The 23247-nt window shown below is 40.7% G+C and overlaps 1 protein-coding gene across 1 annotated transcript in view; it reads right to left on the reverse strand.

The window, feature by feature from the left end:
• Nucleotides 1-2996: 2996 nt before the first annotated feature.
• MRPL13 (mitochondrial ribosomal protein L13) overlaps nt 2997-23247 on the reverse strand; it is a 38904-nt gene continuing 18653 nt past the window's right edge. Inside the window, exon 7 of the mRNA XM_063129911.1 lies at nt 2997-3235. Coding sequence (XP_062985981.1) covers nt 3211-3235 — 25 coding nt within the window. The 3' untranslated portion in view covers nt 2997-3210. The remainder of the gene's footprint in view (nt 3236-23247) is intronic.

The raw sequence follows: 23247 nt of genomic DNA on the forward strand, positions 1-23247 counted from the left end.
CACTACTTGACTGACTGGCAGTTGACAGCATCCAATGATATCATATGCAAGAGCCTGTTGGAATCGTTCCCAAATTAAAATAAAGAGGGGATTATTCCTACTATTTCATATATTACATCAGATTCTGCACAATGCAATGCCAGTTTGCTAAATGGTCTGGGAGACATCGCAACATTTGCATAAACTGTTGAGAGTGCTCGTTTTACAGGACTGATATAAGGAGACACTGGCTCGAGTCGCATGTAATGAGAAGCCACCATGGATTTCTCATTGTAGTGGCCATTTTGAATAGTCAAGCTTTGTTGTTACGTGTGAACCCTGCAAGGTTGGGTTATTGGGGTGGTTGACAAGCCACCCACAATCCTCAAACAGCCCATGGATTCTGGGTTGCATGTCAACAATCCCAACAACCCAACCTTGCCAGGTTTGCACGTAATGAAGTTGCAGCACGCCCTGCTGTAGCTCAAATAGTCAAAAGGGTAGCCATTACTGCAACAAAAAGCCCTGTGGGGAAATTCACTCATTATGGCTTCCTGTTACATATGGGCCAGGTCATTGGGCCAGTTCACATTGTGGGTTGTTTAACCTTCGGTGAGGCTGTGGTGTGTGCCAGCTGGCATTGTGGGTTAAATAACCCACAATGAGCCATGTCATGCCAACCAGGTAACTGTTGAGGAGCAGAGCTTTCTTTGAAAATCTGCCTCCTAGTAGTCTGATACAGTAAGCACACAGCATATATATTACTACCTGACAACAAGTTGAAGGTGCAAACCCTACACTATGGTTTAACCATGGATTGTTTACAGCAAACCATCCAGGAAGAGAATCCACTGATTGTCATTGGATTGTGAACGCTGGGATGTTCATGGTTAACAACCCATAAATAAGCCAAAATGCAGGGTTCACACGTAACAACTCATGATTCAATGATGACCCATACTTTGGGTTATTACATGCAAACCAGGACAATATTTAATGAAGGTCTTGGTATGTAAGCTGTTGTGATGTCCATTGCTAGTTGTATTAATTCTACGTGTTCTTCCGATATAACCGAATTTATCACTCACTGAAACTCTGGATCTTTAATTTTGGCCAACACTGTTCAACGTAAGTGCATATCATGTAATAGGAAAGGCTGCCAGAATCTTTGTTATGGCCACGGGGACTGATTGTTACAGTGTCCAAATGAAATCATAAATTTACAGTCTTGATAACTATATATTCATTCTGTATAAATAAGTGACATCACAGGAAAGCTGCACTACACACAGGAATGAAGAAAAATCATGCCCCATGTTAACAATTCACTAACAGTGCCCAGTGAACCATTTTTTTTTTAAAAAAAGTTTTATTTATCATTTATACGTGTGCCAAGAGACAGATGTGCAGCTTCAAGCATTCTTCCAAAATCCAGTCACTTTTTAATCCTAGGAGAGCTAGATTTTACCAGATGGTGTAATAAATTAGAGCAACCATGAAGCATATAGCACAGAATAAACAGCTGAAGTGCCTACCTCAAATACCCACATTGTAATTTAGGTAAAGATGGTGCATTTTGCCCAAACAGGCAAATAGCTTTTAAAGTACATTCTTTAACTAAAACTCTCAAAAAGCACAAACCCTAACATTCTTAACTGCACTGGCCCTGAACCAGAGATATGCACAAATAGCAGGGTGCTGTCTGTTTCTAGATGCAATTGCATACACACAGAAGTCTCCAGTAGATGGAAAAGACTTCTGCTGGGCATATTATGATGATTAGAATATCATTGTCTCCCTTGTTTTGCTGATTTCCCATATGTACCTGCCCAAACCTTAAGATCATCTACGGGGGCCCTTCTCCGTGAGCCCCTGCCAAAGGAAGTGAGGCACGTGGCTACTAGGAGGAGGGCTTTCTCCGCTGTGGCACCCCGGTTGTGGAATGAACTCCCCAGAGAGGTCCGCCTGGCGCCTACACTGTACTCCTTTCGTCGCCAGCTGAAGACCTTTTTATTCTCCCAGTATTTTAACACTTAATTTTAACTTAAATTTAAATTTTACTGTTTTAACTCTGTATTTTAATTTTATATCGATTTTGCTGCGTGGTTTTTATTCTGGTTGTGCTTTTTATATTGTATTTTGTATTTGTGCTTTTAACCTGTTGGTTGTCTTACTATGGTTTTAATTTTTGCGAACCGCCCAGAGAGCTTCGGCTATTGGGCGGTATAGAAATGTAATAAATAAATAAATAAATAAATAATTTTGATGCTTTATTTGGATTTTAATTGTATGTATGTTGTTTTGGGGATCTATAGCTGAAAAAGTGCATTTAAAATGAACCTTAGCTATCTATCTTATCTAGTAAAGGGTTGACAATATTAGCTTAGAACAGCCTTCCCCAACCTGGTGCCCTGTAATGCAATGGATTGAGGACTTAACAATGCTATCTATATTTGAACAGGTGTTTTATAGGTGCGACCTGCAAGTGGATAAAAATATGGATATATAGTCTGCTTTTCTTGAAACCTACACATAATTCCCCCCCCTTTTTTAAACGAACGGTATATCTGATGGAAAATGATGATATTCCTATAGATGTAATGTTCCTTTGTTTTTATTTTTCATGGTGTATTTTTCTTTTGTTCTGGTTTGTTAATATTCACAAAGAAAATAATAACAATGCAGGCTTCAGCAGGAATGTAATGACTTAATGGGGAGCATACTTGCTCAAATGTTTTACATATCATACAGTCAGTGTGCCATAAAATAAGTTCACCCAAAGGCTAAAAAGATATATGAAGATCTGGGCTGGATCTACACTACTGCTTTAAAGCGCTTTATAACAGTTATGAAGCGCTTTAACTGCTTTAAAGCGCTATAAAACTGTTATAAAGCGCTTTAAAGCAATAGTGTAGATCCGGCCGTGGACACGTTGGTTCTTTTCAGAACATTATTTTTAGTGTCACCATTTATATTATTTAAAACAAAACCCACAGAAAAACATAACAAAACAATGGTTTGTTTTTTTAAAACTGTATTCAAGTTTGCAAACTCAGCTTTGCATCTCACCGAAGATTATTTTTGCAAAATAATGCTGCCCCAATATCTGGGGAAAAAATTACAATTTTGAGCAGGTAAATTAAATGTTTATACAAACAACCAAACTGTGAAATTGTGGGAGGTTTTGCCCTCATGGAGACAGAATGTAGGCTCCTCTTCCCATTCTTCCTATTACCTTTCTCGAAAGTCCTTAGACCTGTAAATAAAAGGATGGTAATGAATGGATTTGCAGGAACATTCTGTGAAATAAAACAAAGATGAGGAACAGAACAATTCTCAACTATTATTTCAGTAATGATCACGTATTGGCACCTGACAGTAAGCAGATTTTCCTATTTATTTATTTTTTAAAAAAAGGATGTGCAGAAATACAATAAAGAACAAACAGAAAAGGGAGGGGGAATATGAGTTTTGTTTTCAATTGATCTTTTGTAGGCAATCATATGTAAGTTGTAGGTGATCCTTTATGTTCAGTTTCCAATAACTGATTTTGCTCATCAAAAACGGAAACTAGCAAAGTGAACGTCATAGTCACCTCCTCATCTCAACCAGAGACACTATTAGATAGAAACAAGACGAACTGTAGACAACTTCAGCATACAGACCAAGAAATGTAGATGTTTCTAATATGCTTGGTAATAAAAACTTTGGACGAATTTAGAGCTTGGAGTTCTGGTGAGCAGATGGTAATTGCTGAAATCAGCACCAGCATCATTCAACTGATAAAAGAATGAGGAAAGGTTGCATATATCAACTTATCAGCATACCACACAAGTTCTCCGACGATCTGGAGACCAGACTCTGCTGTTTACCCTGAAGAAACATGCAGATTTCCCCCCCCCCCCCAATATGGCACTTATTAAGCAGTCTTTATATTTATTCATATTTATACCAAATGCTGCAAAAAGATTGAGCATGGGATGCTTACTAGCCACATTTTATGTATTTATTCCATCAGACTCTTTACTCTTCTCCCAAATTGTGTGGTTGCTCTTTTCTCTACCTGTGATTGGGCCCTCCGAGTAGAGTGAGGCGCTGACAGCCCCAAAAGACAAGACCAGGTTGGGCACATCACCGCCCTGTTCCCTACACAGGACTGCAATCCAGCAAAGGCCAACTCGGCTCCCTCAGCCAGGCACCTGCAGTCTTTGGGGCGGAGAAGGCAAGGGATACCCACACGGAAGATCTTCAGGCTGCCTTGCAGCATTTCAGTGTCCAAAACAAGTACAAACAGCTTCAAACACAGGGGAACCAACTGCAGCTCCAAATACTATCTTTTCCTCATCACAAAGGAATCCATATGGATTGAAAAAGGAAATATTTCAATAAACTGATGACTGATGGAGTCCTGAAATAAGCCCCCATAGTTGTAGACAACAAAACATGAAATCCATGTTTTCTTCAGGTGTAAAGGGCCCATCTTTTGGCCAGTATGGGTTCATCTGTAGAGGCCCTGCCTCTGTTGATCTAAGCCAATTTAATCTTCAACATTTTCAGACCCAGAGCCAAGTTCTAAAACCAAACTGTCTGACAGGCTGTGGAGAGCGTGATTTCCATAGAGAGGATGGGATGTGGGGAGAATCATTCCCCACACCCAGTTCTCCCCATTTACCCTCGTCCCCGCTCAGTTGATTGATGCTGGGAAAAACTGAGGAGCATAAGGGCTGGTGCGCTGCTCAGCTGTTCCCAGGGCCCATCAGTTGGAGAATCTCAGCATGCAGGGAAGGGGAGGTTTAAACCTATGGGTCTTTGCATGCTGAGATGGGCATAGCAAAACTGGGTGTAGCAAAACTATGTGTGTGGGGTCAGGGGGTTATGCCCATTGCCAGCCTCCAACAGACTTGCAATCTAATGTTTTACACAGGGGAGAGAACAGAGGCAGGGAGGTGGGCCTGAAGAGGTAATGGTGACGGGATGATGTCTGTACTAATGCAATTACATGCAGTTGGGGTTGAGGAGGAAGTGGGATGCCTAAGAAAATCAGAGTCTCACTTTCTCCGCACCCCCACCCTACATTACCCAGCAGCCCTTAGTCCTTTGGCCTATGTACGTGGCCAAAGTGTGCTTCCTTTTAGTTTGTAGTCCCAGAGCAACAGACGCTTAGAGCAGTAGGGCGTTTTACAGCTCAGGCCTGAAGAAGATTGCCTTTGGCAGCAGTGGTCTCAGTGTTTTGTCAGAGGGAATATAGAGTTACAAAACCTCTCCAATCCAAAGAAAGGTTTAGAAAACAATTGTGAGTGTCAATAGACATCCCTCTGAGCGATGGCCATATAAATCTGGAATGTTCCTTCCAATCTCTCTCCCACCCGCATGCACAATTCCTTTCACAAAACACACTGATTATTCAGCATTTGGAACAAATCGACTCAGTGTAACCTAAGTCAGTACATGCTGTTTGACAGCTTCAAGAAGTAAATGAAGATCCTTTGGAAGAAGTGGGTTACAAATCTGGACAAACTCGAGAGGGGTAGAAGTGCTTTAGAATGTGTGTAGAATAAATGGATGCAATACAGGGCCTGTGGAAGTTCCTCTCTTCAGTGCGCAAGAGTGGGTGAGACCAGGGTTTGGCCTGGTTTGCCAGCAATGCACAACCGTACTCCGAACATCATGTGGCCATGACTGAAAGCACAAACAGATGTGTCCACAATTTCGCTCACTGAAGTTTTAACATAGGGATTTTCAACCCTATGAACCAGGCCTATGCTTTCTTAACAACATGGAATAGAACCAGCAAAATCTAAAACAATAATTCCCTTTGACCTGTTTATAATACTCGCCTTCCTCCAACAATGTGCATATATACTGGTAACTCAGGATAACACTTCATGCATCCAATGAAGTTGACAGGTCTACTAAAGCATATGCCATAATAAATGTCTTAAGTGTTTAAAGGTGCCACAAGGCTCTCGGTTGTTTTTGTTGCAACGGACTAACACGGCTACCCATCTGGAAACAGAAAGATCTACTTTCAGAAATCAGACATACGTAGCTGTCACTGCAGAGTTCCTTCAAGCTTTTGTCTCCCTGAAGCATTTCACCATTTTTCACTATCTGCAAGGGCACAGCACAGTCCAACGCCCAACATTCCAACTTCCATAACTTCTCAAAGGAAATACAGCCTGCTTAAAGTGGTTGGCCATGCATGAAAGGTCCTTTCATTTCCCTCATCAATATTTGTCTAAAACACCTAAGGGGCTTGAATGGAACGCTGGCGATAAAGAGCCTAGGTGCACGCCAAAGCTGCCCAGGCGAAGCAAAAAATAAACCACCTGCTCTGCACCCCAATACTGTTTCCTCCACGTAACAAATCTGAACCACTTATCACCCAAGGAAGCAGCTGTGAAAATGCTCTATACTGGTGAGATTGTAGTGATGGTGGCAGAGAGAGACGGTGTGGTGTAATGGTCAGAATGTCAGACTACGGGTGGAAAGACAGCCAGGTTCAAATCATGGTGACTTCGGACGAGTCAATGTCTCTCAGCCAAGGTGGTTGTGAGGATAAAAGTGGGCAGGGGATCTATGGCTATTGCCTTGAGCTCACTGGAGGGAAGATGGGATATAAATTTTATCTTATTAAGTAAAATAATAATAGTTCTGGATTTTTCCAGGAAAAATAAACCCCCAAAGTCACTCTTCCAGCTAGCACATGAGAGTTCTTCACCTATGTTCTTCATCTATTCAAGGCTATCAAGACTGATCTCTTCCAGCAGGCGTACCCAGTCGAATTTTAAGATGTTTGACTATTATTTTAATACTGTATTAGTTTTATATGTTTTAATCAGTTTTATGTATTTTATGGTATTTGTATCTAATGTTGTTCCCCACCTTGATCCAGAGGGAGAGGCGGGTAAGAAATATGTTATTATTAATTACTATTATTATATTATGTTTGCAGCTTATACACATCACAGTCTCAGATCTGGGATTTCAGCCATGTGATCGAATCATTAAGCTTGCAAGGTCAGAATTTTTTTCACAGCCTTTGAAAAAAGGAAATGCCACTTTAGCTATTTGACTGAAAGTAAGAAGCAGGAAAGGAGGAGCGAAAGAAGTTATGAAAACTGATTATATCTACTGCTTTAAAAATATTTTTTAATTAATACCACGAGGGAAGTTCATTATTTGAAATAGTCAATGAAGTATTTTTATGTCAGATGTTTCTGCATCTTCCTGTTGCTCCAGACCTGGTTTGCACGTAACGCCAACTCAATGATTTAAAAACTGATGGGTTGTTGGAACAAGTAGGCACACTGCTTGCAATCTGCCTGCCTGTTCCACTTTTACTGCACAATCCACAATTGAGACCTTCATAGGTTGTAGAGCACAATGTGGGAATCCAGACCCCTGGGTTGGTCAGGGCTAAACAACCCAGTGGTCTGGGTTTGCATGTCATGTTCCACAATCTACAAGAGAGTTGATCATGAGTTGCTGGGAGAAAGGTGGGATGTCCATTCGCTTTTAAACTGATGGGTTGTCGTTATGTGCAAACAGGGCCAAAGAGAAATGGGGTGTGCATGCCAAGTCAGAGAACAACCTTAGTGAGTATGAAACTGCCTTCTACCGAGTCAGCCATCAGCCTCACAACTCTGAGCATTCCTGACCATTGGCCATGCTGGTTGGTGCTGATGTGGAGTTGGAATCCAAAACTTCAAGAAGGCTCCAGGTTAGGTAAGGTTACATTTGGTCCATCTAGCCTAAAGTAGACAATTCTGACTGGCAGTGGCTCTCCAGTGCCTCAGTAAGAGATTTGATCCCATTACCTGATCTCATCCTTTTACCTGATCCTTTTAACTGGAGGAAGGTCAACCTGGGACCTTCTGCATACAAAGCATGTGCTTTATCACTGCGTTGAGATGTGTCCTGGATCTCTGGTGTGGTTCCTCATCAATGCTCAGCCAAAGAGACAACTGATTCATACTACAACTGGCCGGCGAGATCACATTACACCAGTCCTTTTACAACTTCATTGGCTGCCAGTCCAGGTCCGGGCCCGATTCAAAGTGCTGGTATTGACATTTAAAGCCCTAAACGGTTTGGGGCCAGGTTATTTGAAGGAACGCCTCCTCCCATATGTACCTGCCCAGACCTTAAGATCATCTACAGGGGCCCTTCTCCGTGAGCTCCTGCCAAAGGAAGTGAGGCAGGTGGCTACTAGGAGGAGGGCCTTCTCCGCTGTGGCACCCCGGTTGTGGAATGAGCTCCCCAGAGGACCGCCTGGCGCCTACACTGTTCTGCTTTCGTCGCCAGCTGAAGACTTTTTATTCTCTCAGTATTTTAACACTTAATTTTATCTTAAATTTAAATTTTACTGTTCTAACTCTGTATTTTAATCTTATATCAACTTTGCTGCGTGATTTTATCCTGGTGGTGTTTTTTATACTGTATTTTGTAATTGTGCTTTTAACATGTTGGTTGTTTTATTATGGTTTTAATTTTTGTGAACCGCCCAGAGAGCTTCGGCTATTGGGCAGTATAGAAATGTAATAAATAAATAAATAAATAAATAAAACAACTATGCAGTTTAATATCTTAGAAAAATGTATGAAAAATCCAGTGTCTTACAAGAAAATTGAGAGAAAATCAGCTGGCAGAGTGCAGTAACACTTGGAGGGAACCAAGCACTCAGTTCAGTTCCTGCATCCCAGTTTTTAAAAAGTGAGCTCTGGGCTGAGAAAGACTTTTACCTGACATTGTAGAAATTCAGAATAGATAATATTGGGCTCAACAGACCAACTCTTTCTGAGGTACTTTTTATATGTGTGGTTTTTAAAAAAAATCTGCCCGAATACAATGCTTTCTAAAAAGGCGTTATTAAAGTATGTTCCCCTTGTTAAAACTTTTTCATTGGATGGAAAAATGTACATTCAATGAGAAATCTTCTCAAGAAACAGCAGTAATGACTGAAAGAAAAGTATGGGAATTTTCGTTCAAGTCTCAACACAGTCACTGTGGAGATGGCTCTTTAGCAGAACCGCAGGCAGCACATTCCAGCTAAGGTGACCTTATTTTGCCTAGCAATGTTCTGCAGACCAAAAGCTGGAGTCTGGCTTAAACAGCAAGAGAATAAGAGGATAATTATCTGACTGGAGGGCGGGGGAGTAATGGGGTGGTGGTGGCAGATTTAATCTTTAACAGCATAGTAAAAGTATTTCACAAGACAAGGAGTCCCCTCACATTATTTCAACACCGATCAGCATGAGGACTTCTAAAACTGGAACTGCAATGGGGCAAGAAGGCAACTAGGTCATGAAAACATTGCAGCTTTTGTATGCTATTAGATTAGCCTCTTATGGCACATTTATTTACCGTTTGCATATGATATAGAAGTCCATGGCTCAACTCTAGAAAATGTTGGTTGCATTTAAGTCCCACTGAAACCCATGCAGCCTAAGTTAATTGTGGGACCTAAATTACGTCCTCCTGCCTAAGTCCCATTGGATTCTCTCAACAAGGCTTAAGTACAGTTAAACTTTCTTTGGATCATAATATGAAAAAGTACATTACAGAGTTTCCCCTGTCTCTTAGCTACCATTTTGTAACCACTAGAATCCACATTAAACAACATTATGAATATGTCTCAAAGTACCTACGGCACTATTATTTAATTCAAAATGCTTTACAGAACATTTCAAAAGCTGTGACTGTCATCCGTTGTTTTGTCTTGTAGCTCTTCCCTAAAAAACCTCCATCACCACAATGTGATTTAGGAACATAGGAAGCTGCCTTATACTGAATCAGACCATTGGCCCACCAAGACCTATACTATCAACACTGAACTGCCAGCAATGGCTCTGCAGGGCTTCAGGCAGGAGTTTTTCCAACCTTACCTGGAGATGCTGGGGATTGAACCTGGGACCTTCGGCATGCAAAGCGGGTGCTCTTCCACAGAGCCATAGCCTCTCCCTATTTATCTGACAAAGGGTTTAGTACTTATCTCAAAGTAGTAAAGAGAACAAGAATCATTTGCATGTCCTGGCATTATTATTATTTTTTAAAAAATGGACTGCAAAGCTGCCACAAGGTGGTTTATAAGATTATAAAATAATAAAAATACAAAATACAATGACCAAAAACAGCAGGACCAGCATCATTTAAAAGGATCAGGTAGCATGTGATGGGAAAAGCCTGTGCTGGAGACTCTGGACAACCCTGGACTAGGTGGACAAATGGTGTTGCTAAACTAGTTTTAAAATTATGTCAAATAAAATATTGCCCATTGACTAACGAGGAATTTCAGGAGGAAAAAAATCCCTCTTCTCCTACACCCTAATTATAAAAATACTGGGGCTGCAAGAAAAAAAAACCTGGGATGTATTAAATCCAAAACACAAAGATAAACCAACGTTAGGTTTGGATAAATGGAAATCCCCATTTCCTTCTGGATTATAGTGACATGGAGGCTAAATGGAGAGTAAAAAGAATCTATAGAAATAGAAACACCTGATGCCCCGCTTTCGAAAGGTCTCTGTAATAGAAGCTTTAAAATGTTTCCAAGATTATCTTCAGCCAAAAGTGCTGATTAAGATTAACTTGTTCAGTGATTAAATTCCATCAAAATTGTTTTCCCTTCAGCTTTGACTAATATATATTCTCAAATTGCCACAGTCTTCTCCGCAGTTGTAAGTTTATGAAACATTTTGATTTACCAAGTTAGCAACATGCGCCTTACATGACAACTCTGAAGCCTTCAAAATGACATTTTTCTCCTTGCCGGAGGGCCACACTCCTTCCTTGTCAGCGAGAAGATGGTTCCCTAACCACATAGTGAGTGGCAGGTATTCATCACCTCCTTGTCATGGATGAGCCTGACTTTTCTGACAAGATTTAAGCTCCTATCAGCACTGTATGAGGTCAGTGCCTTGCAGCTAACATATTAGAAGTGTACAACAATAATCTGACACAAAGATATGTGTAATGGGACAAACACAAAGTTGAAAAGGGCACTAATGACTTTGAACTCTGGTTTGCTTCAATGAGTGAGAAAACTTTTCCAGACATGGAATCAACACAGACAGACTCAGAAATTATCTACATTGTTAAATAATCATTTCATGCACCAGGCTAATCCCACATCCACACATAATTCACTCCTTTTGTGGATTTCTTACAGAAGAAACTTCAACTATTTTAGAACCTTTTAACCATACATACAACTCAGATGTAGTTGGCATCGAGGACAATTCCAGCCTTGTTAAAAAAAAAAGAAGAAAAAGAAAGTTCAAAACTTACTTTCTCTACCAAACCTGCATAGAAATCACTGGCCAGACAATTTTATTAGAAACATCTGCTAAAGTTTGAAGACTGCCTGTTTAAATACTAAGTTTTTAGCCATGTATGGCTGCTCCCCAGTTCTAGTAAAGCATGTGGCATATCTAGTGGCACACCTGCCAAACTGGGAGGAGAAACAGGAGGGAAGGAAGTCATCTTAAAAGACATCCCTCTCCGTTTTAGTGGAGCTCTACACCAAGAAAGTGAGGGAGGTCAAGTTGAGTGCAAGAACATTGGTTCCTTAAAAGAATGGATATGCACCAAAATCTGTGGTCAATTAAAAGATCCTAAGATATGCTGAAATCTAGAGTATGCATCCTTGGGTTTTTACTCGTATTGAGATGGAAAGAGGTCTAAAGAATCCAATACTTGGTCATCATCACTTTATATCAAGTAGCATGGTGGGAACAGATGTGGAAAATTAAGCTGAAGAAGATTACTGTTACAAAGGAAAAACTTTATATTTCCTCTTCCAAAAAGAACATCTGTTTCACCTCCTATATATTCTTATTTTATGCTTCTGTACATAGCCAATTTAAATGACTACAATTTGCCTATACAGTATTAAACAGGATTGGGTTTGTTGGTGGAGGAGGAAAAAAGGCTTTTCTCTGTGCATCTTTTGGTCTCTAGTGCTGAAGACTAAGAATAGTTTTTAAGTTTGCAATCAAAGGATTATCTGCCAAAATTTATCTGGGCTAATTGGGAAGGATAGAACAAATTTCTCATGAGGGGAAGTAGCTAGAGAACACTGGGTAATATTATGGATAATATCTTCAGTAACTGTTCCCCCTCCCAAGATACAGCTTTCTAAGAAAGCAGGGAGCATCCATATACACACTGTTCTAATGCCTCTAGTATCATGGCAACAGGATTTCCACTGCTATCATTGAATGCTGACTTCTAAACATTTCCTTAATAGGCAGAAAGTTAATGGGAAAGTTGCCCGGTTTCAACGGAATAATCTGCCTGAGAACAACCTGCTCAACAGACATACCCTGCTTTGTTTCCTGAATGAGACCCTCTGCTGCAACTAACTCAAGAAAGATGCTACCATCCATGATAGTGGAGAGGATGATGAAAAGGCAACATAGCATATACTGCAGTATTTAGGCTGCATACTATAGATGTAACATCCCCAGAAATTCTGAAGCCAAGAGAAAATAAAAGTTTTTCCAGGTGGTGGCGGTTCGGAAAAGTGGGGCTTTTCTTGAGGAGGGTGGGGGGAATTGAAAAAATATGCAATACTTATTTTAAACACTTCGTTACTTTGTTAAGTTACTTTAGGAATTTAAGAACCTGGTTCAGGCATAAAGCTGGGTTGCTGTGAATTCTGGGTTGCTGTGATGTGTGAAAAAAAAATCACACAAACCATGGTTCGTTAGCCATGAACAATAAAAAGAATCCATGGTTTGTTGTTGGGTTGTGAACACTGCATTGTTTAAACCATGGTTTGTTATGGATCTACAGAGGTGGTGGGCAAGAGCAGTAAACAAGAACCACAACAAACCCAGCTGCTCTACATGACAGTACTACAGTGCTGCAAAGGCATTTGGGATATAAAGAGGGGGTGGATGAAGGAGTAAGGGAAAAAACAACCCAGGGATTGAGAAAACAAACTGTCATTTATTCGTTTATTCAACTGTCTGCAAGTCCTGGGTAGGGCAACAAACCATGTGTTAAATTAACCATGGGTTAGTGTTCGGTGTGAATCAGATCAAAATGCACAAATTGTTCATAAAATTATCATTAAAATTAAAAACATTTATAAGTAATTGCAGTACATTTGTAATTATTGCCTGAATGAACTATACTTTTAAATGCAATTTACATGATAGGTTTATGAGCAAAACAAGTTATACATAATACATTTTAGGTTCCTATTTTCTGTCTGACCAAAGGAAACTTCAGCAAGTAGTCTCTGAAATATCTGAATCATTATATTAGCCAGAAGAAGGAGGAAGTGCTGGAGGCAGGAGAAGCCGGTGACAGCATCTTTTCTTGCTTGTGCTGGAGTTTAGGGAAATCTGGTCTGAAGGAAAAGCTATTGAGATCTTTAGTTGGGGAAGACTATCAAGAATGGTAATCAAGCATTTTTAAGAAGTTTTAAGCAATAAATATGCTCATTTTTGAAAGGTTTTCTCTAATAGTGGTGTCTTGCTACGCCATGCCTGCACCACAGGAATAAACCTAAAAGGTATTTGGGGAAAAATGGTTCTTGATTTTTTTCCATTCCCCCGCCCCCGCAGGCCTTTTTATCTCTAATTAGGACAAAACATCCTGGCATTAAAAAGAAAACAGCAGAAGGAATTTTGGAAATTCCATTCAGCAAGTATCTATGAGTAAAACCAGTGAATGATCATTTGAATCTAGCCACAGTATGATGGGTGATAACTGTAATTATGAAAATCTCTTCTAGTCTTCTGATTTAATCCTCATCTCTCACCAAATTACTTTATTTATAGCACGAAGTTTCATGAAGTGGGCTGCTGCAAAGAGATTAATTCATTTTCAGAAAGAACTTGCTACTTTCCTCCCTTAACAATGGAACAAGTTGCAGATCCGATTTACAGATGAGAATTCCTGGCCTTTATGAGCAACACTGAGAATTTCCAATTTATTTTCCCATTTTCAAATCATCATCATCATCGTCGTCGTCGTACATTTTGTAGTGCTTGGCTCTTAAGATTAAAACTGAAATCCTCAAATTTATATACAAGAATAAATATACACAATTACTTAGATTTCTGTGCTGAAGGCTGGTGCAGATGTAATGGGTTTATCTGTTAATCTATGGAGTGAGTCACTGCATCATGTGATCCCTCCCCAGAACCCCTTTCCAGGTGATTTCCTGGTTAGGCAGGGAACCCTGGCTAGCCTTGACCATGTAACTACGGTTACAATGAAAAGAGCGGAGGAAAACATGCACTATTGCGGTCTGCTCCCAACTGGCCCCTTTATGGCTGCATCATCCCTGACAGTCCTGAATAACATGAAAAATGCAATACCGTTTCCTCCAAGAACTTGTAATCAAATAAGGTCCTTACTTTGCTTTAGCCTATTCTTTGTTTTAGTTACAGTTCAGCAATTTTAAAAAAACATCTATGAGATAGCCATGAACATAGGAATGCAGACTTATTATTAGCTGATGACAGCAATACTGCCCTATAATAAGATGTCACCGCTCATCTTTCAGGCTTGCTTAATAAAATATGTTTTCAAGAGGTTTTTTTTTTAAAAAAAAACATTTCACCTGTTGGTATATAATTACAAAGCAGATCACAGAATATTTTATTATATTAGACTTCATATTTTAGAAAACTAAAACTTTGTTTTGATTTGTTGCCTACCTAGGTTACCAATTTATTCTAGTCAATATAATCAGTTATTGTAAATTGTACTTAAACTATATACAGATTTAGAGAATAAGTTTTATCTGTTCTTCTAAACACCAACCAAATTTTAAGGCCAAGGGTTAAGAAAATAAGAGATGCTATGCTAGATCAGATCAATCACTCAATCAATAAATGTCTCTCTTAAGACAGAATGGCTCCTAAGTGCATCTCACAATTTCCTTTGAGCGAATCCTCTTATTTTTAAGATAAATATATCTATTTTAAATGGGACCTTTCGGACATGTATCTGACCACTTCTCTCTTGTAGCCCCACCTCCCCCTTTTTAAGTGATCAGGGAGCTTTGGCTATTGGGTGGAATAGAAACAAAATAAACCAAATCAAATCAACAGCTGTGATATGTGGATGTATGTACCTTTAAGAGGCCTGTAGCAGCTAGTCTCTAGGTCCTCATCGAAGGTACATACATCCACATATCACATCCCCCCTTCTCCATAAAAACAATATGGTGTTGATTGAAGGCAACATTTGCACGTCATGGTATACCTAAAGAGATAATCTGTGACCATGTACCATTTGCGAGCCAGGTTATGAGACAATTTGCAACTGAGTGGGGGATCACCTTGACACATTCGAGCCCAGCTTATTTTATTTATTTATTTATCATATTTATACCCCGCTCCTCAGCCAAAAAAGGCTCTCAGAGCGGCTTACACTTAGAAAAAAAGACAGTTTTTTACCCTCAGTCCAACAGGCAAGCAGAACGTACTATACAAACCATCAAGCACATGCTATCGAAAACTCTACAAGATGGCGCTGATCCATATCTGGCTCTGTTGAACCTGCATAATACTCCAGTAACAGGTTTAGGTTTTGCTCCTGCCCAATTGCTCATGGGACGTTTACTACAGAGCACACTGCCAGCTATTACATCTGCCCTGAAGCCCAGGGTGCCACGTGGAGCGCACCCTAGATTACAAGATCGACAGAGGCAGCAGAAAGCATATTATGACAAGCACACAGCACCTCTTCCACCTTTGCAAGTAGGAGATAGGGTCAGTTTGAAAAAAGCTTTAGGTTGGATGCCAGCATCAGTAGCTCAGAAAAGAAGAGAGCCACGCTCATATGTAGTGGAGACTCCCCAAGGTCAAACTTATAGAAGGAACAGGGGGCACCTCAGGAGGGACTGCTTTTCCCCTGTGGGTGCAACCAATGTGGATCTAGGGGTTGCAGAGGAGCTGGCATCCCCTGAGGCAGTGGTCTTGCCAGAAGGACCTCAAGGTGAGCTGGAGCTTTCGTCAGATGGAACAGCAGATGGAATCGAACGGACACGGAGTGGGCGAGAAGTGAGACTACCAGCAAAGTTTAAGGACTATGTTATGGGATAGTGGTGAAGAGCGAAGATTGACATGTTAAGATTTAATTGAACAAAAGATATTGTTTTTATGGAGAAGGGGGGATGTGATATGTGGATGTATGTACCTTTAAGAGGCCTGTAGCAGCTAGTCTCCAGGTCCTCATCGAAGGCCTGGGCGGAGCCTCTGTTTCTTCCAGTTGGTGTTGTGGGCCTTGCTGAGGGAGTTTGGTGTGTCACTGTTCTAGGAGGTTTTAGTAATAAAGGAATCCAGCAAGGAAAAGACTCTGAAGTTATTGCCTGGTAGTCTAGGGGCAAGTGGCAGGCTGAGCAGGTAAGCTCACCCATATGGTCCCTATGCCTGAGGGATACTACAACAGCCATATCTCATTTGCAGGTGTGTTATTTCATTCAATGGTCGTCCGTCTGGCACTGGTGCTCTTCTACCGGAAGTATTTTATTTATGAAGCCTGACTGGAAGCATAGCCATGAGAACAGACTTCTTATCTTGCTAGCTCTTGTCCTGGGCCTCTCTAGAGCTGAGTTGAGGGAGGCAGCCAGCCAGCCACACTTCACCATGGGAAATAAAAGCCAAAGTGGCAGCATTGCTATACAGCCAGACTAAAACCAGTCATGCGCCAGATTGGGCTCACCGGCCCTCTGTATATAACAAGAATAAAGTCCTCAAGACCACATTGGTAGAGGGAGGAAAAATCAATATATTACAACACCAAAAACCATCATCATCACAGATACCATATACTAACCAGCATTTCTTAACCCACCTATTTGCACTATAATATTCTACCTTCAATTTCTTCTGTATTAGCTTAATTATAGCAATATGGATCTTTTAAAAGATTTTTATGGTTTAGCAGGCACTGCATAAATGCTTTAGTCAAAAGGAACAATGGCATCTTTACAACTGGAACTTTAACTGGAGAAAGGGGTTAAAAAGAAACACAGTGTAATACTTAGAAAGAGGCACATTACATGAACTAAGGAATCATAGGATTAAGTTTAAACAGCTGAAAGGCTTTAATGTGGATTTGCTGACCTTTTAGTTTTGTTTTGTTTTAAAGCCTTCATATTCAAACAGGCTCTGTCAATCTGGCATCTAGCCACTGGGCAAAATCTAGGGCTTCAAGGGAAAGTAAGTCCCTCTTTTAAAAGTATGTGATTACTTGCCTAATGTTTCTCCAGGGGTTAAAATAAGTTCTATTCAGGTTTAAGCAGTTTGCAGTAAAGTATTTAGTTATTTTCTACCCCCTGGAGTGCTTAGCTTCTGCAGTCAAGAGAACGTGTTCAATTCTTTCCACTGCAAAAGCTCTAAATTAGTCAGAACTCAGGAAAATAATGCAAAGTACATTTCTTACTGCAATTTGCACTTGATGCAAAATTTGGTGAGATTGTTATTAATTGCAGCATTCACAAGGGTACTTGAAGATTAAAGAGGGTTTAAACAGGAGACTCAAACCAATTTGCGTTCAACGTTCAGTAAATAGGATATAAAATTTACTGGTCAGATTCAGCTCAAACTCAAGTTAAAATACTTTAATTTAACTGCCCCCCCTCTACACACCCCAGCAGGGTGAAGTCAAATTGCTTTCATTGCAGCTGTCTGATGCACATCTGTATTTATGATGTAAGAGACAAGATTCAAAAAGGTAAGAGGATTCAAAAAGGTAAAGAAAACACGTATACAAATTTTAGCAACAAACAGAACATAGAAAATTCCTAGCCAGAGAGGGAGCATTGTTACACACTAATAAAAAATACACCTTTTTGCATTTCAAAAGAGTGAATATTTAGCACCTCAAGTAGCATATATTTTATTTATTAAAATATTTCTTACCCACCCCATCTCAAAAGAACTCAGAACAGGATACAATCAATAAAAACAATTTAACATCAAATCATAAAACCACAAGAAAAGCACACAATCCACTATCAACTCAGCAACAATAACTCAAACCGACTATGATTACTGAGATGCCCAAGGGCGTACAATTTGGGGCTGGCCTTGCTAGTCAAGCCACACACAATGATTGTCAGGGTCCTCCACCTTACAGCTTTTCATAGGCATGTGCCTTCACCCAGTATCAGCTGAGGAACCCTCCTACCCCACCAACTTTATCTATGGGGAAAATCTGCAGGGTGCTGGTCTTAGCTGAAGTTTGGCGGAATGTCTGGGGCCATAGCTAGACCTAAGGTTTATCCCTGGATCGTCCAGGGGTCAAACCTGTTCATCTAGGTGACACACAGGGGATCCAGTGTTCAGGCAGGGGCGAACCCTGGATGATCCCAGGGTAAACCTGAGGTCTAGCTGTGGCCTTGGAGTGCTTCCCCTGAATAGCTGTCAAAGAAGCCTCCTCACTGCCTCTATTTCTTGTGGAAGGAGAGGCGGAAAGCTTCCTGGTTTCAGTTGGTGCTGGATGGAGGCGCTTAGACTTCCCCTGTGGAGCAGTGGCCAAGGACCTTTCAGGTATGTTCAAAGAGCCTCACATACTTTCTCTCAGTAAATAGCTTTATAAGGTTGGCCAACATTATTATCCCTCATATGGCTGAGGTGGAGATGATGGCAGCTTATCGAAAGCTACCCAGTGAGCGCATGGCTAAGCTTGAGGTTTGAACTGGGGTTTCCCAATTCACAGGCCACCATTACGGTACAACACAGCTATCGGCTTAGCAAGGCCTGCTCCTACTTTTGAGAACCAAGAGCCGAAAGAATTTAGTCAAAGAACTTTTGCATCAGAGAAGCTAGGAAACACGCACACGTCCATCCCTTCTTTGAAGAAACAAAATGTGGCAGGTATGCAGGGCACTCCTGCAGAAGTATTTTTAGAAGGGTATGATACCCCAAGGCAAGTCATTTTGCTCTCGCCCTTTCTCAGACAGCTGGAGTGAAAGGGTGTGTGTGTAATTTTCCAGTTGAAATGGTGCCTAATATTGAAGACAGACACTTTTCAGGCACGTTTTACTAATTATAAGCTATAACGTTAAGTACCACTTCCATGCTTAATACCACATGGCATTTCTCTATGTTACAGAGCTGGCTTCCTGCAACCTCCTTAATTGTGGTGATAACAGACTCTGATTTCACAGCATAAAACTACAAAGGTCTAAGATTAATATGATTTTATGAAAACATCCACTGGCTTCTATTTGAGGAGGAAGTATCAATTTGGCTGGAGTTTCAGGACATCTCCAACCCATTCCCAAGTTTTGTCACTGTCCCCCCACCCCCCAAAATCTCCTTCCTATCCTAATTGCCTCTTAATCACAGGGTATTTTATGCTGTAATTGCTGCAGTGTTCTTATGCAATGAAGGGTCAAATGCTTTCCCCCTTTCTAAGCAGCAGGAAGAAAAGCTTTCTGACCTTCATCCTGCCCCTCCCGTTTTCGGGTTAAGCAGATTCTTAAAAGTTTGTTAGGAAAAAAACAATTATCAAGGAGAATCAAGAGAGCGAAGTTGAATAGGTTCATAATGCTAAATTTAACACCAGAGGTTTCTGTACTTTGCTGCAGAAAATAAGGGTAGTTGCATGGCATGGCTTATGGATTGCAGAAACAAGATAAACTAGTCAGATTTCCCCAACCTGGCGCCCTCCAGATGTGTTGGACTGCAACTCCCATCATTCCCAGTCAGCATGCTTTCAGACATAATAAAAGAACAGATATTCACCATGTATGTTTGGTTTTTCAGTGTTCAGAGCATGTAGCTCTCTCTGTGCTACAGTTTCGGAGGCAGGCAAAAACGTTTTTGTTTCAGCAGGCTTTTGGAACTATACTGGACCTGTGTTAATGTATTGGATCCCCCCTCCCCTTTTAACCTGTTACAGTTTTTTAAAAATTTAACATGTTTTTAATTTTACTTTAGGTTTAATTCCATTTTTAACTTTTGTAATGTATATTTATATGTTTTAATTGTACATGTTTTAATTTTGTAAACCGCCTTGAGTCCCACTACTGGGAAAAAGGCGGGATATAAATAAATAAATAAATAAAACAATAATTGTATAGAAGCATTCTTCACATGTTATAAGCCCTATAGCAGCCTCCCCAAACGCGGTACCCTCGATGTGCAGGCTGGAAGCAATTGTTGTACTTCTGTGCCTTTGCCCTTGTTCCTTGCACACCAGCTCCTGAACCTTGCCTGAACATAACCTGATCTTGGATCGGACTCTGACTCCTCTTTGGCGCATTCCTGAACCCAGTATTGTTTGACCCGGTTTCTGACGGATTCTTTTGACTTTCGACTTCGGACTGTTTATTGATGTTTCCAGCCTGCCTATCTCACTAATGCCGGAGATTTACGACAGCTTGATTCCAGCACCGCTCAGGGGCTCTCGCATGTCTTATATTGGGATGGTGGTGATTAGGAATTGCTGTCAGCTGTGTTGGCCTGCAGCTGGCTTTTGCCTCTTCCTGTGAAGAGCCACTCCCCCCACACTCCCAGGCTCAGCTATTCCCCCTTCCTGCTCTATCCCAAGCTGAGGCACAACACCGACATATCTGGAGGGCACCAGTTTGGGCAAGGCTGCCCTATAAGGTAGCTTATTAGTTCTGGGTTGGGGGCTAGGGTGACCATATGAAAAGGAGGACAGGGCTCCTGTATCTTTAACAGTTGCATAGAAATAGGAATTTCAGCAGGTGTCATTTGTATATATGGAGAACCTGGTGAAATTTCCTCTTCATCACACCAGTTAAAGCTGCAGGAGCTATACTGCAGCTATACTGTGACCAGATTTAAAAGAGGGCAGAGCACATGCAGCTTTAATGTTGTGATGAAGAGGAAATTTCACCAGGTTCTCCATATATACAAATGACACCTGCTGAAATTCCCTTTTCTATGCAACTGTTAAAGATACAGGAGACCTGTCCTCCTTTTCATATGGTCACCCTATTGGGGGCTGAGAGAAGAACAGCTTGCTTAAGGCCACCTCATGAGTTTGTAGCAGCAGTGAGATTTCAAGATGTCTCGGCTCATGGTCTCAGTCAGTATGCTAGTATTGTGAAGTAAAGCTTCAGAGAGAAAAGGCTCAGAACTCGCGGACTTGCCTCATGATTACTCTCCAAGGTTAACAGACTGGAAAGTCCTGTTTGCAAAAGGAATGGCCTTAAAATAATCAAGACAACATGGAGTTGGCTTCAGCTCTGAGGATTTTCATTCAGATGGTCTCGCAGTGTCTCTGTCTGTCTGATCCAAGATAACTGAAACACTGAGATTTTTCTCTGCGCTAAGTAATTACAGGATGCAATTATTTTGCATACCGTAAGTAGATACATATACTTTCCTTGTGAACAGCATGCTGAAAGGCAAATTTCTCTTAATGTCCAAGGAATGTTTCAAATTTGGATCTTCATATATTCTGTATATTTCTAGGTTCTGTATATTTCCAGCTCCGATCCCATTAGGTTATACTTGAAGTTTGGGTTTTTTGCCCCAACGTGCATCACCTTACACTTGCTTACATTGAACCGCATCTGCCATTTGGATACCCACTCTCCCAGCTTGGATAGATCCCTTTGGAGCTCTTCACAATCCCTTTGCGTTTTAACAACTTTAAATAATTTGGTGTCATCGGCAAATTGGCCACTTCACTGCTCACTCCTCATTGCAGATCATTTATGAACAAGTTGAAAAGAATTGGTCCCAATACCGATCCCTGTGAGCCCTACTATTTACTTCTCTCCATCAGAAGAATTTACCATTTATTCCTACTCTCTGCTTTCTGTTCTTTAACCAGTTACTGATCCATAAGAGGACCTCTCCTCTTATTCCATGACTGCTAAGTTTGTTTAGGGTTCTTTGGTGAGGGACGTTATCAAAAGCCTTTTGGAAATCCAAGTGAACAATGTCCTGAGATCATCCCTGTTTACATATCTATTGACACTCTCAAAGAATTCTAGAAGATTAGTGAGACAGGACTTGCCTTTGCAAAAGCCATGTAGGTTATTTTTGAGCATAGCTTGTTCTTCTATATGCTCACTAATTTTATCTTTAATAATGCTTTTAAGTAATTAACCCAGAATGGTTATTTCAACCATCTACTCAGCCTTTGCGGCCTACCAACAGCTGTTCTATGAAAGAAAATCATGGACCCTCTTTCTAGTACAGATGCACCTATCAGCACTGTTTCTAGAGCACAGCCTTGATTAGTATGAACTGATAGATTACTACAACAGGTTTGGTCAGGGATATGCAGTTCCTAGGTTACAATTTCCTTCTCAGAACCTGCCTCTCCGTGAAGGAATCTGCTCTAAGACAGCAGCAACTTGTAGGCATGGTTTGTGGTGGTCATGATCTTTTTTGGAGGCATCCTGCAACAGAAGTAGTGCTAGAATGAAGGGAGGGAGAATCAAAGTTGTCCTTTCCATTGTAAGGGTTACAGACTTAAAAGTTTCCTAGTGGGACATCTGGTTCCTGACTGCAATCAGTAGAATCTTCTGTATGTGGGGGAAAGAGTGGTGGAAATACTGATGTGAAAACTGACACAAAACTGACTGGGTCAGAAGCTCCTTTTTACTGCAGTGAACTGAAATAAATATGTCCTCTTATATGGGAAAAAAGTTCTTTGAATGGACTACGAAGTTAAATACTTCTCTTCACCTCCCCCTCGCTAAACAGAAGAAATTAAACTGACACTGAATAGCAGCTTTAAAGTTTGTCCTGCTGTCTTCTTTCTTTCCACACCACCAGAAGTCAATCTTTTTTTTAAAAAAAAGAAAAAGATTCCAGACTTCAACAGTTAATGAAGGAGGTGATTCATCCAGCAAGTAGAAGAACTTCCTTTGGGTTAGTGCACAATTATTTTAAGGCACTAACCCTGGCCTATTTTGTAACATTGATTGCTATGCATTTCCACCACTCTTGCTGCACATATGGAAAGTCCTGATCTGCACTGGAAGCGAGGTCAATGTAAAACTCTTATTTATATGCCTTTGATACCAATCATTTGATGTTCTAAAAAGCAAGTTGGATACTTTGCATTCCCTTCCACTCATGGCACCATTGCTACACTACTGCCTCAGCAGCTAGTCTTTTACTAACAGTTTAATACCTTCCAATTCCTCCCCAGAAACAAGGCACATCACATGGCACGTTTAGGATCCATATAGACTTCTACTGGCTCCAGTTCCACAGGAGAATGTCAGTAAGCATCTGTCAGTAAACAAGGTATCTGTGGCAACAGTATAGCAGTGAAGAGGATAATGGAATAGGAAGAAGG

This window comes from Elgaria multicarinata, chromosome 7, assembly GCF_023053635.1.
Source record: "Elgaria multicarinata webbii isolate HBS135686 ecotype San Diego chromosome 7, rElgMul1.1.pri, whole genome shotgun sequence".
Lineage (NCBI taxonomy): Eukaryota > Metazoa > Chordata > Lepidosauria > Squamata > Anguidae > Elgaria > Elgaria multicarinata.